The following is a 19,010-nucleotide window of genomic DNA, read 5'->3' as shown; positions in this document are numbered from 1 at the left end:
AATCTCCTAAAAGCTATGCATCTCTCTGGGCAGTAAGGTTCTTTAAAAACAATTCAAGCATTACACAAACTTGGACACACATTGACAGTGCACAATCTGTTAAAACATTTAGACACAACAGGAGATAAGTATTTAACCCTATCGGCTGTAGAGTCCGGGTTGTCTGAAACTGTACCGACTCCTCAAGAAATCGATTGGTCACAAGGAAAAAATATCAGCGTGTTAGAGTAACTAAATCGGCCACAGTACACTGTGCACTCTACCTGCTAGCCTTACGAACCCAAATGAATTCTAAATAAACACAAAAAGTTTGTATTGGCAGCATATTAAATCATTTTAACCCAGTTATTTTATACAGAAATGATAATAGACTCGAAGCAGACCAGCGTGCACCTGCTCATATTCATATGATTTCCAAAAATAGCTATATTATTAACTTGTGATCCCAGCACAGGAACTATTGAAGAATAATGCAGACAGTGTAGCCTGCTGTTTTTAGATGACGCGAAATGTTGATTGTTGAGCTGTGATTCCTACTGTTTGCAAAGTTGACCCGTTTTAACAAAACACAGCCAGAGGGACAAGTTAATTGACATGGTGTTTGTCAGGCTGGAGCTTATTTTGATCAAATATAGAAGTACATAGAAGTAGATGTCCTGTTTTTGTTGTGGGGGTTCAAAATTTCATAGTCAATAAATAATGGAATAATCCTGGAAGGCTGCCGATGTAGTCATGTGAGCACATTGACCAACCGGCTGTTATTTTTCTTGATTTTTATTTCACAGTCAGATGTATGAACAAAGTAGGAACTACTGATTAACCATCACATGATTTATCATTTATTTAATTTATGAGCAAATCATAAATAAAACAAAGACAGCTGCTGCTGCTAGTGAACGTTTAAACTCTTTTAAAGACATAATAATCAGACAGGGCTAATCTCAGTTGATTTGTTGATGTTAAACCTGATCTTTAATATTTCACATTGGATATGAAGACGGCGTTCAGCTCAGCTCTTGACCAGCTCGATAGTCCCAGTGCTGTCTCTCACAGCACTGCAAATGCTGCTCAACATGAAGCATGACAGGTTTCCATCTCTCTTCACAGTTATGAACAGAAGAGAGGGACATTCCTCATTTCAAATTTCAGCACATGCCATCTCACATGGTGAGCATTTTATTATCACTCAGCTTGTAGCAGGTAAACAACACGGTGGCTACACTGGAACACATTACATTTTCTTGTAATTTGGTTGGGCCATGAATTGAAAATGCACTGCCAGTTGAATATTAAGGCAGTGCTTACAAAAGAAATAACGTAGGGATTCATTTTTTATTCATGGATTAGCTTACATTATTTCCCTCATCAAGGGACAAAATCTTGTTCACGAGCACAGACAAAGCTTGACCTTGTGGGATTAAAAAAAAATCCATTAAGTTTTACCACCAATTATGGTTTGAAATAGTGCCCATATCCATGAGAAATAACTCCGCTGTCAGTGGCCACAAAGTCATTCACAGATTTACTGTTAGAGGAGAAGAGTATGCCTTTGTTTCTCTGGTTTTCACTTCTAAATTTGGTGTCTTCTGCTTGCAGACCGACTTTCTCATGTTTGCAAGTGTAAATTGAGCCGTCTGAAACGATTACAATAGCACAATACACGAGCCCTATCATGAGATGAGTGCCGCTTGTCCAAATTACGCATAAATTCAGGGGTTGAATCAGAAACCTCACCTTGCCACTTCGCCGTACTTTAATTTGGAAGAAATCGAAGTACTTAATGGCTCAGTTAATTATCAAAAAAAAGCACGCAATCCTTCACTGTGCTCTTCATTCTTTGTGTCCTAATTTTTTTTCCTCAAGTGTCTGCCAATTTTGTTTAATATCAGCACTCCATAATTTGGCTGCTTGCAGCACTGATGGCCCACCGCTCAGCAGGGGTCATCGACCAGCCGTCTTCTCTCCGCTCAGGGCCTCACTAGTTAATTGAGGTTAATTTGTATCTGTGAGTGACTGTGAGCAGGTGCTGGAGGTTGATGGCCGTTGTCAAGCCAAGGCATACCACAAACGCAGTGTTTCAGTGTCTGTGTTTCAGTATGTTGCATGTTGATACAGACTAATTATTCTTTGTGTTTTTATGTGCTGGTAGGGAAGAAAGAGAAGCAGTACAACTGATCATGCTTTTTATTGATGCTGTAAGATGTGTCTGCTCTTCTCTGAAGTATGCAGCATCCTGAGCCTGAGTACAGCCTTATAAACGTTGTTATGCTTTCTACGTGAACACTCTGCCGCCACAGTCAACCCTAATTGTTTGACTGGTGACAAACGTGACTGTGTGAAAAGGCAGGCTCTCATCCTATAAATAAGCTATTTTCTCCACCTGGCGTTCCATAGCTGGCTGCCAGTTTTAGACAACATGTGGATAACACTGTGAGAGCTCGCTCACTGCAGGTCTGGGAGAGATGGCATGCACATCACATATATACGTTTGGTTCAGTTGGAGAGTGAAGATGCTCTTTTTGCTGCATCTGTATGCATTCTTTATTTGTTAATTCGTATCGTCCAGTCAAAAATTCCTATGTGCTTGCCAAACTCAAACAAATGCACATTTTGAAATTGAATTAAAGCACTGCTAAGGTTATTTCCTCTCTCACAACCATTGCCGTGCAGAGCCAGAGACAACGTGTATGTCTAGGCTGTGGGAAATCCTTGAGGTCATGTCAGTCTTTTGCTCTTTTATGAGTAGGTTAATGCAATTTGTGTAACAAGATGAATAAGGTTAAAGAAAGTAGACCCCTGTGATTTATAATCTGCCAGCAATCATTTTACTTTTTTGATTTACTCTGACGTAAGCCCTTTCAAAAAAAAACAAAACCCTTTCTGGTGATTTATATTGTAACAGAATTTATTTAAAAAAGGCACAAAGGTCCTGCAATACAGTTACAATTATCTGAGATTTTTTTTTACTAAAAATAAGTAAATTAGACAAGACTGGTTCAGTTGTTCACATATGTGTCAGGGTACAGACTGCGATTTGGTAGAATTGGAGTTTCTACCGGTAGAGATTGCGATTGGAGTCTCTACCAGTAGAAACTCCAATCCTACCAGTAGAGATTTGTCAGGGCTAAGGTTAGACTTTTAAGGTTAGGGTCAGGGGTCAGGGCAGGGGTCAGATTTAAAGGTCAGGGTTAGTTAAGGTTAGGGTCAGGGGTCAGGGCAGGGGTCAGATTTAAAGTTCCATCTCTACTGGTAGGATTGGAGTTTCTACTGGTAGAGACTCCAATTGCAATCTCTACTGGTAGAAACTTCAATTCTACCAAATCGCAGTCTCTACCCTGACATATATATACTACTGTTCAAAATTTTGGAATTACACTTCATGTTTTCCATGAAAACTCACACTTTTATTCATGTTCTAACATAACTGCGCAAGGGTTTTCTAATCATCAATGAGCCTTTCAACGTGATTATCTAACACAACATAGCATTAGAACACAGGAGTGATGTTTGCTGGGTAGATATTCCATTAAAATTCAGCCAATTATAGCTACAACAGTCATTTACCACATGAACATACTGTCTAAAAATAAGGACATTACTGCTACCACTAAACTTTTAAACCATAGTGTATGTATTTCTGAATGCTTTCTTTTCCTATCCACATTAACTGAGTCCAGAATCTTGCTGTTCAGGTATGAAATCCGGGACCCGCACCTGGTGGAGGAAAATGTCCTGCAGGTCCTGAAGGAGAGAGCGGACTTTGACAACTACAAGCCTCGCCCTTTCAACATGCGTGAATTCTATGACCGAACGGGCCACGACATCAAGAACATGCTGCTGTCCTGCTCCTACAGAGGCATGGAGTGCGGCGCTGAAAACTTCAAAGTGGTGAGTCAGGCATGTGAATAGTTAGATGTCGAGTACAAGGCCAGCCGAGGTCTGCCGAGACTAGGGTTGTGTGAGGATGTTCGCTGTTGATGTATCTCATTGTAACATCTATGCTATAATATGACCTCTGTGGAACAATCAACACTGTGGTTTGCTTTTGGGAAATGGCATGGCAAGATAGATAATGTAGAGAGATTTTTTTTCTTGGTTCAATGTGTGGCGTTTCAGGTCCCTCTGTCCCTGGTCAGACTGGACAGAGAATCATTGTGTACGCTGTGACTAACACTGCACACTCGCCAAGGGCCATTGAGTGCACTGATACACACCACTCTGCTGCATTGCCCTGCACAATGGCCTCAGTGTAATAGTTTACAGTGTCTAAAAGGTTGAGCAATGCTCTTATAAAATGTTGGAACCTGTTCTTTCGCTGGGCCCTGGATCGGCGCCATAACACATTCTTTATGAGTATGAAGTTAAAAAAAATCAGTCACTGTGGGATATTTCCTGTGAGCGTTTGTTTTTCTCATCTGTTGAACGGTTTCAGATATCCTGCTATTACCTGTAACCTCCGTGACTTTTATATCTGCTGTAGAGTGTACAGATTCATCAGACACAGCTGCAGCACAAACCACTTAAAGTTCAACTTGTCCTCATGTGTGTATTTAAGGTAACATTATTTGCCGCAATCCCTAATAACAGCCAGATTAGCTCATCATAGGATGGTGATGCTGAATGTGCACTTAACCTTATTCTGTACACTTAAACGGTTGGTGATATAATAATCTAATGTGTATTTTACTGACACTAAGGAATTTAGAGATAGGACTTGCAGTAAGCATTTTTATGACTTGCAGTAAGCAGTTTTATCATTGTGTGTCCGTACATATGTGCCGTACGTACATCTGTCCATCCTGATCTTGTGAATATGATATCTTTTGAACTGCTGGAAGAAATCTCATCAAATTTGGAAGACCTTTCACTGTAACTCAAAGATAAACTGATTAAATTTTGGTGCTCAGAGTTCATGGTGACCTCGCATCCGTTCCATTCTCTTGAACTCAATAGATCAGGAGTTTCTTCGGGGAATTTTTATTACATCTGGCACAAAATTCAACTTCAGCTCAAGGATGAAATGATTAGAATTTGGTTACCAAAGCTTAAGATTACTGTGACTTCACAAAATGTGTTTTTGACCAGAACTCCAGAATGTATATGCTAATTTCAACAAACGTTCACTCGTGTGCCTAAATCTCTAAGGATAGATAAAGAAAGTGATGACATTTCACCTCAAAAAAGGTGAAAAATCAAGTCTGGACAGACACTGAAATGAATTGTCACTTGGCTGGTTGACAGAGGCATGTAGAAGCTGTAATTACAGTTTATTTTTTGTTTTACACATGTTTGATTTGCTTCGTCTTCCTGTGGTTTGCTGCTGGGCAGGTAGCTTACAGTGCTTACCAAAGCTTGTTGGCTGAGAAACAGCTACTTTCTGCTGCTAGAAATGGGATTGTTAAAGACATTAATTCTTAACCGTTAAATATGCGAGCCGTAATACAATGCAGTGCAACAGAGCTGCTGAGGTGGCTGATATTTCTTTGTCATTATTAGTGACCACTTTCACGTTACACACAGCCACTTATATATGGACAACTATTTCAGTTATCCCTTCATTATGTTTTTTTTTCTAATTGTGCTCTTGTGATATTTAAGTAACTAAGGCAGCTGTTACTGCGATTAAAAGAAGCAGATCTTAAATGATGCGATGTGTAAAGAAATCGCATGGAATTGTTAACGTAGATGGTCGCAAGGCAACTCTAACAGCATAAAGGATTTGAGTTGCAAGAAGAGACACCACAATGAGACGCATTAATGAGAAAGTGTCAGAGTGAGAAGGAGCTGATGTACATGGAACAACTATCCAACAGATGCACATGTGAGAGCAGGTGGTGTGTGGCGATGGCACTGTATAGATAAGGTTGATATCTCTTGAGAACCCCGTGTTGATTGCAATCTTACACACAAATTAGGTGTTCTTCGCCAAGAATTTTAATAAATAAACACATGTGACTAATTACATTACAGGTGCACTTCAGATAACAAGCAAGCTGCTCTTCCAGACCAGTGCACCAGTTTAATAAATAACTTGCATGTCCTTAAATCCAGCCCTCAATCTCACTCGTACACCCGGTGTCCTTTAGTAATCCTTTAAGGGAAAATATCTCATATTCTGCACATTTTCCCCCGTATCCCATAAAATCTTGTAGTACAGCAGTGGGCTGCGACACAGGGCAGTGTGGGGTTCTCTAATGTGCTGATGTGTCCACATTTACTGTGGTTAGTTGTGCTTATAGCAGATGGTGCCTCACAGTGCTCCACTGTATAAGTACAGTGGTGGACCTGGATGGAACAGCTCAGCAGAGAGCAGAAATGGTGTGGAAAGAATCAGAAAAAGAGAAAAAAAAAAGTATGATAACCATTTTCCACCAGCCTCTTGCCTCCACACTCCAGAGCATGGAAGCAATAAAACTGTGATTAACACTGTCGGCAGCTTCTGCTTGTTTACCCCCAGCGTCGGCAGCGCGCCTCGCTTGCTGCTCCCTGGCTGTGGAAGATAGCCAGAAACAAATGGTCTCTGCTACATATGGCATCAGGGAGTCCAATTGCATCACATCATTTTATCAGTGCTCTGATAAAGATGTGAAATAAAACAGTCAGACCGCAGGATTGGTAACACTTAATGCAGGCTGTCTGCAGTGAGACTGAGAGAACCTGCAATCTAATACTGTCTGATCTTCCAATGGAGGAATTGGCTTGGATACTTTACAGCTTGTACTGCATCAGAATTGATTTCACATTGTTTTTGGGTTCATGTTCAGGTATTGAGTCCACCATTATTCAATCCAAGATACAGTGTCTTTGTCAAAAGCGAGCATCTGTTGTTAATTAGTGGTCACTGTAGTCTCAATACTCAGTGGGATGAAGTGCCAAATAACCAGTTTTACTGCTGGAAATACGACACATTAGTAACTCACTGTCTCTGACCTTCTCAGTTCCACTAATTTGTTTTCCTGCCACATCATTCTCCTCAGAAAGACATCTGCTAATTAGGGATGGAGAAGGCTGGTCTTATGTATTTTAGTGTAGCCGATATTCAAGAACAGCAGGAAAAAAACATTAACATTAATAGATGGCCTTCAGCTTCTGAACCACAGCTGCAAGAGATAATAAGAAACCACTAAAAAGTGAGTGAAATGCAAAAGGCCTAATTTGACTGTTTATGGCCTTATCTTTAATTAAACAGGCACATGCATGAGCATATGGAGGAACCATCAATGTACAGGATCAGTCTGAGAAGCAATTCACTGAGTTTACGGTCTGACAGCATCCTGCTGAAACTGTTTGCAGATAATATGTTGATAGGCAATTGATGTCTCAAGCTCTAAGTTATTCCATCTTGAACACTTCAAGACACCCACGTCTGATTTCAATCACCAGGGAAAACTCTGAGAGACTTATAACTTTGCCAGAGTCAAAATTGAAGCTTCGGGGTTGGCAGAGAGTCGAAGAGAGAGATAGGCAGTATATGAGTGGCAAAAAATGAGAAGACGACAGAGAGAGGGGAGGATAAACAGAGGCCCAGGTAGCAACAAAGTCCTTGGGATGAAACTGACCATAATGGTCAAGTGCTGCAGAGAGGCACAAAGACACAAAACAACAGCTGCCACAGCAGCAGCAACAACACAAGTACTATCAGCGGACACACATGTTTGTGCTTATTTAACCTCTCAGGGACTACAGAGCTGCTTGTATCTCCCTTTTTCAGCTGCCTTTTGTTTGCCCAAACACAACAGAGTATGGCAGCTCAACAGGTCTCTCCTTTCCACTCTTATGCTTTTGGTAAAACAAAAAAATCCGCTGCAATCCAAATTCATGGAAGGAAAGAAGGGATGCCATGTTAGGAATGTGCTCAATTAGACTAAATCATTGAACAGATTTACTGGGGAGTTAAACTAGTTAATAGTGTAATATCTGTCCAGGTGAACCCTGCCTTTGTTCTAAGTCAGCTGGGGTAGGCTCCAGCTCCCCCCTGGCCAGCAAGACGATCAAGTGGCATTTAGATGATAGTTGGATGGCTGTATAATGAAAAACCTCTGTTAGGTGTGTTACAGATGCCCAGATGTTGTCAACCAGCAAAGTTGAATGTGGAAGGGAAAAAATCTGGCAAAAATCTGTGCAGTTCAGCAGCATTTTGTTATAGAAAATGAAAATAAGGTTGCAAAGGCTGCGTCAGAGTAAAGCGGCTCATGCACCGTGACTGGAACAATACATGAGCATGTTTAGTAGATGCATGTTGATGTTGACCTGCAAGGAGCAAATGCTGCCGCAGCTTGCTCTGCTAACATGAGCCACGCTGCAGATAAATACGACATTGTTTATTCACAGACCCTGTGATGTTACTCTGTCTTTAAAAATGACAGAGCTTTCAGTCAACTTTGTAAAATGCGAAGGCTTCTGGAAATGATTGGAGCTTGAATACAGGAGTTTAGCTACTAAATTATAACATCCAGATTGAAGTACCACTATTTTATTTTTCCCCTTGTGGTTAGACTAGTTGACTAGATAAAATAAAACATGTTGCATAATGGACAGGGAAATTACTCGGTGGTAGTGGTATTTAAGTATAGTCTTTTGCTTACTGAACAAATTTTAGGAATTTCTGTCAATTTTCTCCATTTCCAATGAACAGTTTAGCTGCTCGATCTACTCCAAAACTTCCGTTAGCATTTTGTTTTCTTTGTGAACAGCATGATCTGCCCTGCTAAATGCAGAATTTTCGGCCATTTCTTAAAAGCGGCAACCTTGAGAGATTTCAGGACTGGATTATCTCAGCTGTGATAGTTATTTTTTAATTTAGTCAATGAGTCAAAGTGAGTTAAAGCACTGCTTGATATGCTTTTAAATTTAATTGATCTTGGAAAATTAGTCTGACGATAAGAAATACGAGACTTCAGAAGTACCTGGCACAGATCTTTTTGCAGCAAATAATCCTGCAAAATAACGTTATTTCACATAAGTTAACGAACTGAAGCAGACATTGTAAAAATATTCATGAGGTGATAACTACAGTCATAGATTTTTAAGAGTGTTTCTGTTTAACATTAGTGTCATATTAAACAGTTTTTTTTAATTGTCTTTCAGTAGTTCTTATCAGCACATTTTGTCTTCCTGTCAAAACCCCCAACTCTCCTTTTCAGTTAACCCAGACTCTTGCGTAATTGCCGTGATCGTTCTATCGAGCTATTGGCTCCATTTCAGCTGTCCATTGACCCCCAGAGGCCAGCCTTGTTGGAACAGAGAAGTGTCACTGATGAGATGTGATCCATAGAGAAAGGCTTTTGGAGACACCTGTCCATGGCTCACATTTCACAAACGGCAGTCTAAAGAATAGGTGGATGATTTGTAAGTCTTTTTTGAATGTAATCTGCTCGTCATATATGCAAGTTGGAAGAATTTTGCTCCCGATCCGTATGAAGTGTTGCAATTTTTTTTTAAGTCTGAAATTTCATCGTTTGCCAGAGATGTGTTTAATTGCTGAGCCATAGTGTAGAGATGTGGCCTGGTAGCCCTGTGTAGGCTTTGAGCTGGGGCCAGCTTGAGGCGTCAGATTTCTTAGCTTAATTACTGATGTAATCTAATTTAATTATATTAGCTGTTAAATGTGATTACCGTTGAAGCTGAGAATCCTTTTAGGTTACTGTCGTTTGTAATACCAGCAGTTCAGACATCCTTTAATCTCCCATTCCTCATCAAACGTTTTTGACACATCTCACCTTTGTTCTACTTTTTTAAAATTTATTTTGTGTTCATTGCTATTCCAGTCTCATCCATTAGCTCAAAGCCGATGATTCTGCTGTTCTTTTTGGCCGGACAATTCCCACCACCTTCCCTCCTGAGGATAAATCAATCAATTTGCTATTACTGTAGAACTGAAAGACACCGATCAATTAGGTTGTTGCTGAGTAATGAATGCATTCCTAATGGGGGGGGGGGGGGACGTTCTCTTTGAGGGTAATGAGGCCACTGGTTCATCCTGACACAGTCTTGTCTTTTCCTCTCATCATCTGGCGAGTCAAGTCACTGTAGAAATCCAAGTGTGGATTAATAAGGGTTTTCTAGTGCGTCTCTTCAGAATATAGATTTTCTTAACTAACCAAGATGGTGAATCAAATATTTGAACCCGAACTCATCAAGTGTGTAGGAAGGTATTTCTGGATGCTCTGGTTTTCAAAGCTTTTTTGTGTAATTTGTTGCTATGTTCAGATCAGATGAGCTTGTGCATCCCTTCATCACCACCCGGTTCCTATTTTGTTGTTTTGAATTTATTTTTAACTGGAATGTGTACCATACTGTGATACTTTTGTCCAATAATTTATGACATTAATGATACTCATTTGGGCCGAACAACGATTCAAAATCACAGTATTGCCAAGTGCAATATTGTTGCGAATATCGGCAGCAGAGATTTATCTGTTTATCTGGGCCATGTGCAGAATATCTGAGGAGGTACAGAGCTTGTGATTCTCTGATGCATCATGAACAACACCCTGGAGACATCTGAGGTCATGTGAGGATTTAAAGTACAAGATATTATATTAGCGATTTGTCTTCTTGTTATGACATTCTGGGTTCATAACAGGATGTCTCCTCCTCCAGGCCCAGAGCCAGGGGGTGCACTCTGGTGGCCAAAACATTTCTAGCAAGTCTTCCATCATACCAGCGCTGTGCAATCAATGGTCAGAGTTTAGTGTTCGTACAATCAGGTTTAAGGGTAAGTTCATGTAAGGTAATATCTGGAACTACAGGGAACAGGCTTGTTTGGGACCACAACAAAAGTCTTTTTTTAAATATTTGTTTTACAAGAAGAGAGATTAGAAAAAAGTAACATTATCACTAAAATTGTGATTAATCTTATTCATTTGTCAGAATAATTGCAAAAAAAGATTTTCTTGCATATTTTTCAGCCTCTATATTTATATATTTTTGTCGATATTTATTTTTAGAAGGCATCAATAGGATAGATCAGTAGGATTTTACTTCCAGGTCTGAGACAGAATGTTAGAAATGGGCTAACACTGTTCACACTGTGCTACATTACAGAGAAATACAAAACGGCAGCTCATAATGAGCCTTTAAAGTATAAATATTACCAGCGCATGCATGAAGCGGGCTGCAGAAACACGAACAAAAGGCTAATAATTCTGAATGTGTCCAAAAAAAGTAGCACAGAGACTGAACATTTTGTTAATAACCCTAATCGCACAGTGCACTTCTTGTCGACAAAGCACAACCAGGGAGCTCCTTGTCCTTGGGAAGTTATCACAGAAAGCACAGAAACCGTAATTTATTGCTGCCATCAGCTGGCCTTTCCAGGCCCCCGGTCAAAAAGAGTGTCTCAGTGGCTTGAGTTTGCATGTCACCTTCTTTAGGTCGCATCTTATCCTTTGAAATGAAGGATAAACTTTCTAATTCCTGCTCGACATGTGTTCTTACTATCCAGAGGCTGCAGGGACCAGCTTTGTACCAGATAATGTCTGCTCATGACTGACTGAGTGACAACTTGTTCGACTAAGACTCCCCTCATTGACAAACGTTAGCTGACTGTAAGGGGGCGGCTTTACAGAGTAGCACTAGATTTTGTAGGACATTTGAGAACTTTAAGCACACATAGAATGCAATGAGCACCTCTCGCTTGACCTTTTTGTTGCGTTTTTAGTTACAAAAATGCAGATGTTTTTTGACAAGATAGGCTGCCTCCTGATGTGTAAAGTGCAGGGTGGACAAACGGTGATTTAAAAAAAAAAAGAAGAAAGAATTGAGATGCAAAGATCAAGGCAAATTCAGGGCATGGAGAAACCCAAGAATCCATTTATTCCATTTGACCCTGCCACCGCTCCTACCCTTCCAAAAATGATTTTTAATAATGAATTTGGTGGAGTAGGGGGGAGAGAGTGGAAGAAAGAAATAGACGGAGACAACTTATCCCTTAAAGAATCAATTATAAACAGTTTGGTTGAGATCAGAGACATCGGATGACTGCACTGGGCTTTGGAGGGAGTGATTGAGTGAGAGGAAAAAGTGGAGGGGGGCAGGGAGACTCTCCTGAAATAAGAACATCGGTACATGCCAGTGGGGTAGTCTCTGTTTGGCTCTGGGTTAGAGGTGCTGCGCTACCAATGGGAACAGAAGGTAGGCGGAAAGAGGTGCGGATTGACAGACAGTGAGCAAAGCGCACCGGCTGAATGTGAAGCAGGATATCCTGAAATCTGTGCCGATGTCGTCTCTGCATGCACACCGTGTAAAGCTCTCCGTTTGCTCCACTCCACTGCACAGACAGCGGATGTATAGTTTAGATCGCGCAGACAGTCGGAGTGATTATTCACATGGTGCTGACAGGTGGCACGCTGCTGCATTAGTCAGCTAATTACCATCCAGTCATATTAGCACAGAAGTCTTTTTTTTCTTCTCTTTTTCACCTTTCTGTCGTTTTGGTAATTTAGCGGCGTCTTATAGGAAACCTGTTAGATCTGCCTCCACACAGGCAGATATATTCTTCATTATCACCTTTGAATTAATAAAGGAACGTTAGTGGAAAACGTGATTAATGGTTCTGGCATTTAAAGCTGATTCTGACCATTACGGTAGCTGATTGATGACCGTCAGTGCGAGTATCTGCTGTTTCCTGTGATTGCACGGTGTAGCTTTTGTCTTCACTGTATTATTAAATATGACACTTGAGACGGTGAGCGACAGACAGGTCAAAGATGTTTCTTTATTTCACAGATGACAGGGTGCAGCTGTCATCTTGCGTTCCAGCGTCTGGGGATAGATAGAGTAGGGAAGAAAGCACTTGGAAGACTTCGAGCTCCCATTGGGAGACTGTGTTTTCGTCTTACCAGCCGCTATTTTGATTGTTTTTTTTTCTTTTTTGTTGTCTCTTGGGTTCAGCCACTACTTTAAAAATACCCCCGTCAACATGCTTTTGACTTCAGTGATCCTTATGCAGTGGGGCTTCAAAGAAAGGAATGAGATGTTAGAATAGAATAGAGTTTATTGCCATTTGCACAGGTACATGGGAATTCGTGTATGTGACCCCAAGTCAACAACTATTTATAGTTTGAAAAAAAACAAGACCCCTGAAATAAATCGCACTAAAGCCCATTATCAGTGCAAATATTCGCATAATTGATTTTAAAAAAACACAGCAATCAATAAAATGCTTGTCTGAGTAACAAAGCTGCTTGACTTGGAAAGCTGTGCGACGCCACTCACAGGGGAGGGCCAGCTTCAGATGTACCAAATGCATTTACTGGATACTTGTTGGTTGTGTTCTTACAGATTAGGAAAGCAAACCGTCTTTGCTTCTCTATGTTCTGAAAAATGATTTATGTTCATGAAAAACTAGTATGTTTCAGTATGTAGGAAGGTGCAGTACATAGATGAATCTCGAGGCCAAGCTGCATCTGCTTCATTATTTACTGTTTGCTCATTCTGGGAGGTTCTTGTAATTACTCCACCAAGGAACGCGGCGGAGTTACGTGATGATCAGCGTACGTTTGTCTGTGAATCCATCCGTCTGTCTGACAGTGAGCTCCATCACTCAAAAGCGGACTAACGGATTTGGATGAAATTTTCAGGGAAAGTCAGTAATGACACAAGGACCACCTCATTAAATTTTGGCAGTGATGCGGCCTGTAATCTGGATCTACGGCTTTGTTAAAGATTTCCCAATACGAGATAAAGCGGACAGCACGGCATCGCTGTAACCATGGCAACAAGAGAACACTGTGTCGATCACATGATTCCGATCCTACAACTCCACCCAGACTTATCGGTCAGAAATTATACAAGGAATGATTGCTTAAATTGTGGGGGTGTTTCTGAGTCCCATCAGTTCCCGCCACCCGCTACATATTTAGGTCATGCAATTCGGTATCTGTACATAACGCACACATGCATAGCACACGCCAGTGTTCAGCGCAAGATCATTTTGTTTGTGGGTACAATGTGACGACATTCTACGGTGATGTGATTTCTGATCAGCAATAACTAATTATTAAGGAATTAATTCCAGGATTCTTCGTGGAATAGATAAAACCACCACATCTTTATTAGGAACTTCATCAACAGAGACCGCTAAACGGCAAATAATAATTTTCTCGACACTCACAGAACACTTCTCTTCCACATATTGGTGCACACATCCTTCAGAGTAAAAGCATGGCACAAAACACAATGAGTATGGGCATGTGGATTTCATGTTGCTCAACACTATTAAAAAAAAATGCTGCATTTCTACAAAAAATATGCTGCATTTCTGGCAGTGTCATATGGAGGAATTAACAGTCTTGGTGGAGAATTGTGCTCTTTGAGTGCTTTTCTTGTTTGAAACAGAAGTGGTTGCCATCATATCTGGATTGCCATACAATTGAGAGTTTAGGTGCTGAAGATGAATAACCTGTCATTAGTGACTAGGAGGACCATTTATAATAAAAAGATTGTCTAAAGTAATGTTTCGGCCTTTAATCTTGAAGAGAAAGAGGTCGAGTGTCTCTTGAATTTGAGTGATCTTGAGAGGCTGCATGGTGCGTTTCAGAGTACGCCAAATTATTTTAAAAGAACTTATGAATTTGCTACAAACTGTCTGTGATGATAGAGGGGGGAAAAAACGAGATGTCCTACTGTTTTGATACTCTTTGCTGAATACCTCTGTGATTTCCTCGCTCTGAAGTGCTCTGATGATCCGGTTTTGATGTGTTTGCAGCACCTGTACTCGCGTGTCGTAGCTGCCCCAGTTAGTCAGTGAGTCAGTCAGTCAGCCCAAGTTGTCAACAGATTTAATAAAAGATGCTTTGGACTTTTTTTCATGATGGAAGCGGAGACTTGTCACTCAAGGCTCAGACAACCTCCACATGTCCTTGTTATCATCTCCACCAAGGCCTGAAGGCAACAGCTCATCTATTGTTTATTGCGCTTGTTTTCAGTATTTGGATATAAAGATTCATAGTTGAAACCATGTGAAAATGGGGCATTGGGAATACTGTCATCTCATTCTTCTGCCAGTGACTAAGGCACAGACAACTTTTAAGATGAGACAGACATCTCTAGAAATAGGACAAAAGTGATTTTAAGTCTCCAAAGCAGTCCATTTTTGTAACGTGAAAATCTTTGAGACATTTTCTTCAAGTCTAAATTTTCACGCTGTTGCCTGAAATCCTGTCTGTGTTATGTGTTTCAGTCTGTATACTTTTAATCTTGTCTGACATATAAATATAAACAATATAAATAAATACACAGAATTCTGATTCTGAAAAATGCCATGCAGGTTTATTTGTTGATTAGTTTCATACTAAGGAAGTAGGATAAAAACATATTTTTTTTAAATCAAATCCTATCTAGTGCTTGAGCCTTCAAAATAGCAACAACTCTCTTCGGTACACAGTTTTTCAAAGTACTTGACGTGTGTTATTCGAAACATCTTGGAGGACTTTTTCAGGAGCTTGTCTTTTCATCTAATCCCAGACTGACTCAGTGATGTTAAAATCTAGGCTCTGTTGGAGGCCTGACATTTCTTCCAGGGCACCTCGTTCTTCTTGTTGCCGATCATAGTCTAAAACTCTGGCTGTACGTTTGGTGGTGGTGTCATGCACTGCAGAATAAATTTATGACGGATCAGACGCCCCCTTGATCGTCCTGCAAGGTGGATAAGAAGGTAAAACCCTAAACCCAAAACTTTATACATGCTTATTATTATGCATAGTTTCTCCTGAAAATCTAAACCTGTACTGAATGTAAAGCCCAAAATGTAACTCAAATGTTGTTGTTTTAGCATCAGAAAGCTCTTTTTTGTGTAGGTCTTGCACAGAGTGTGTCTCCTAGAGTAGCACTGTTCAGGACCAGTGGGTGGCTGCACGGCATCCAGTTCAGAAAAAAAAAACTTCCTTAATTGGAACACTTCTTTAGTTAAGAGTGTCTTGAATGAAAACACTGCGTCAGTGTTTCAGTGGACCAAAGTGTGTAGCTGCTGGATCAGAGATTAACCAGTGAACCTGCATGCCTTCCAGCAGTGTTTTAGAATTCAGCTGCTGCTTGCAGGATCCCAGGCTCTGCTGCTTTTTCTCATTCTCATCTGTATGCTGTCTGAATGGGACTTTAGAATGTTTTTAATAACGCTGTTGTGTCATTGATGAAAAAGATATAAATATACATGCATTTAACCTCTGTAGCACCGGTGTTGCATTCTGTATTTTTTCTTTCCTCACCTTTTTCCTCTTTGCTGAAGACAACTGTCAGTCAGTATCTTTTCAAGTCAAGTTTCTTCAGCTTACACTCTTTATCTCGCTGTTCCCTTGTGATGGATTTTTTTTTAACCAACAGTGAGGGTTGCTGAGAGAATTTAAAAGCATCAGAAATCACTTACAGATTGCTGACGGTACAGTTCACACCAGCCCCGCTCGCTGTGTGCAGGTCCCAGAAAGGTGCAGCCAGCATATTCATGCAGTCCATCTAATTTATGGCTCTATTCAGTGTTAAATAAGTGTGTACGCGGATGTGTGTGCGCATGCATGAGTGCATACGAGCCGGTCACTCGCAGGCAAAACTTTCAAATTAAACATCCAGCTTTGAGAGATTTTTGCAATACAGCTTGTGCTGACCTGCGACTTTGTTGGTTAAACCTCCCAAAAGCAAAGTTCGTGTTCCTTTTTATCTCATTTGGCTGTGTAGCTGTCAGAAAAAGTTGCCAGGTTGTAATTTACTAAACTGGAGCAGATCTGCCTCTCTTCCTGTTCCCCAGTGATTCTCTGTATATCAGTGTACAGTATGCAGCAGGCATCTGTCTTTCTGAATTTCAATTTGTTTCTTATATATATATATATATATATATATATATATATATATATGTGTGTGTATTTTCTGAGTTGTGTTTGTCACATAGTCAAAGATTGGGTGTTTATGTAATGCTACAACTGTGGCCACTGCAGCATTTCTCTCTTAATATGTGAAAGTAATTTTGTCCTAATGCCAGACTGACAGTTACAATGAATGTGCCAAGCCTAGGTTACAAATCAGTACTCGGGAGGTGACAGCAGAGTGGACCCAGCGAGAATACTGCTGCTGAGTTTATGTCCCTGCCTACCCAAGGAACAAACAGCTGAGCGGATAAATACTGAGATGATTGTTTGCAGAAGAAGGAAGGAAAGTTGGACTATAGCTACAGTAAGCGGATGCATTGCCAAGACAACAGATAAAAAGAATTCAACGGGTTTTTCTCTCCACTTCTGCCACCTTCAGGTCTGTTTGTCTTTGCTTAGTCATAGATGTTTTTGCCAGTTTCTCTGACCTTGCGTCTTGGTAAATACAAAGAGCAAAATAACCATCTGTAATGGCCTCATCTTCTAGTGCCCTGTTGTTTGTCGTCCTACCGTCATAGATGTTTGTTGATTGCCAAAGGCCTCGTGCTCTGTTTTGGCCCGCTGGTTCAAGCCTCTGACTTCTAAGCATTTCTAGCGTTTTTCATCTCTTTGCACTTCAACAACAAGTTGAAAACTGCTAGAAGTGATTTGGTTCTCCTACAATAAGTAACAACAAGTGTTGCACACTAACTCCAGTGTCTGGAAAAAGCAATTGTTTTTTTGTTTTTCAAGTGTGTGGTATTTAAATTTAGATTTAAGTAATTGGCCAACTAATGTCGCTATAATGAAAGGTCAAAAGCTCTAATTTACAAAAGGCCACCACGCTACTTCTCTGCCACTTGATTTTGATCATGCTACGAGGCAAATGGAGCATGTTGCCGGTAGTGTCTGTTGGATTTCAGAACAAAGGCATCAAACCAGTGAAATTGCTTTCTGCCAAAGGCTGTAAAATTAAACAACTGCTGGAGAAAGACGTTCAGTCGTATAGCTGTTGACCACAGCAAATCACGGTCCTGTCACCTCTCCTAGAACATTTCACAATCTGAGTGGAAGTGGATGGAGTCATGTGATTGAAGTCCCCAGCGATCATGAAGAAAGCGCTGGGGTGCAGAGTCTGAAGTCTCATGATAATGGAATGGATGATTGCTGGGTTAGCACAGAGGGTGATGTAAATAACAAACAAGATGGCATGTGAAAACTCCCCGAGTATGTAGTATGTAAGCTGTGTATGTAAGCCACTAAATAGCAATTTTCTGCCATGTCACAGCAATTAAGCTTTTAATTTCGATACAATGCCTTGAAAAATATCAATATTAAGTACCATTTTTAGTACAAGGAGTGCCATGACATTGAGGGCAATTTTTTTTAAAAATTCTTGTTCAAAGATAAATGTTCTGCATCAATGAAAACTTCCTCAAGTAGTGCACTTGTGTCAAACACTCAAACATTGTCACACAATCAAAAATCAATAAAGCAAAAGTAAGAAAAAAAGCCAGAGAAATCTTGTGTATTTTCAAGTAATAATGAAAATCTTTCATAAGCGTATTTTATGCTCCCACTCCCCATGTCAGCAGTCTTTTATTCCAAAGTGATCCAAAGTGCAAGTGAAAAAGAAAAGCAGCGCAATCAGATGCTTTTTTGCAAGAAAAGGGCGGCACAAATTCATATATTCCAAAATGTTTCCTAATGTCACTCCTGCTGTTTTCCTTTATCCGCCAAAACCAGTTGTGGAGGCTCTGCGGCTTGCCAACTTTCTTAAACCATGACAAAATGCTATTTACTCGGAGTGAATGAGCTGAGTGACGAGAAGAAGAAGAAGAAGAAGAAGGCAGCACTGTGAGAGAGTGAATGAGAAGAACGGGGAGATGTATGTGTGTGTCTGTTTGCTTTCAGAGAGAGGAGAAGATACAACTGGTGTCAGTGTATCAATCCACTTGAGAATCAATATTTATTAAAAAACAGTGTTTTTGAGAACACTGCCCTAAACAGAGTATGGGTTTGTTACTCTGCATACCTTGTTTATGGGTGGTGAAGGTTCCCTGATTTTATTTTATTTTTTTTTGGCTGACATTTTGAATTCAACAACTGGAGACAGATCTCATGGACTCATGGATGTCTCAATCATTTTTTTTTCTCCCAATCTCCGCCAGT

General features: G+C 40.4%; 1 protein-coding gene across 1 annotated transcript in view; it reads left to right on the top strand.

Annotated features, from left to right (window-relative positions):
- The window catches only part of asic1b (acid-sensing (proton-gated) ion channel 1b), a 195,821-nt gene that overhangs the window by 8,579 nt on the left and 168,232 nt on the right, over positions 1 to 19,010 (top strand). The window contains exon 3 of the mRNA XM_022206773.2: positions 3,693 to 3,888. Within this exon, the coding sequence (XP_022062465.1) occupies positions 3,693 to 3,888 (196 nt within the window). The remainder of the gene's footprint in view (positions 1 to 3,692; positions 3,889 to 19,010) is intronic.

The sequence above is a fragment of the Acanthochromis polyacanthus genome, chromosome 5, assembly GCF_021347895.1.
Source record: "Acanthochromis polyacanthus isolate Apoly-LR-REF ecotype Palm Island chromosome 5, KAUST_Apoly_ChrSc, whole genome shotgun sequence".
Lineage (NCBI taxonomy): Eukaryota > Metazoa > Chordata > Actinopteri > Pomacentridae > Acanthochromis > Acanthochromis polyacanthus.
Note: the sequence above shows the minus strand (reverse complement) of the source record. Positions and strands in the feature narration are given on the sequence as shown.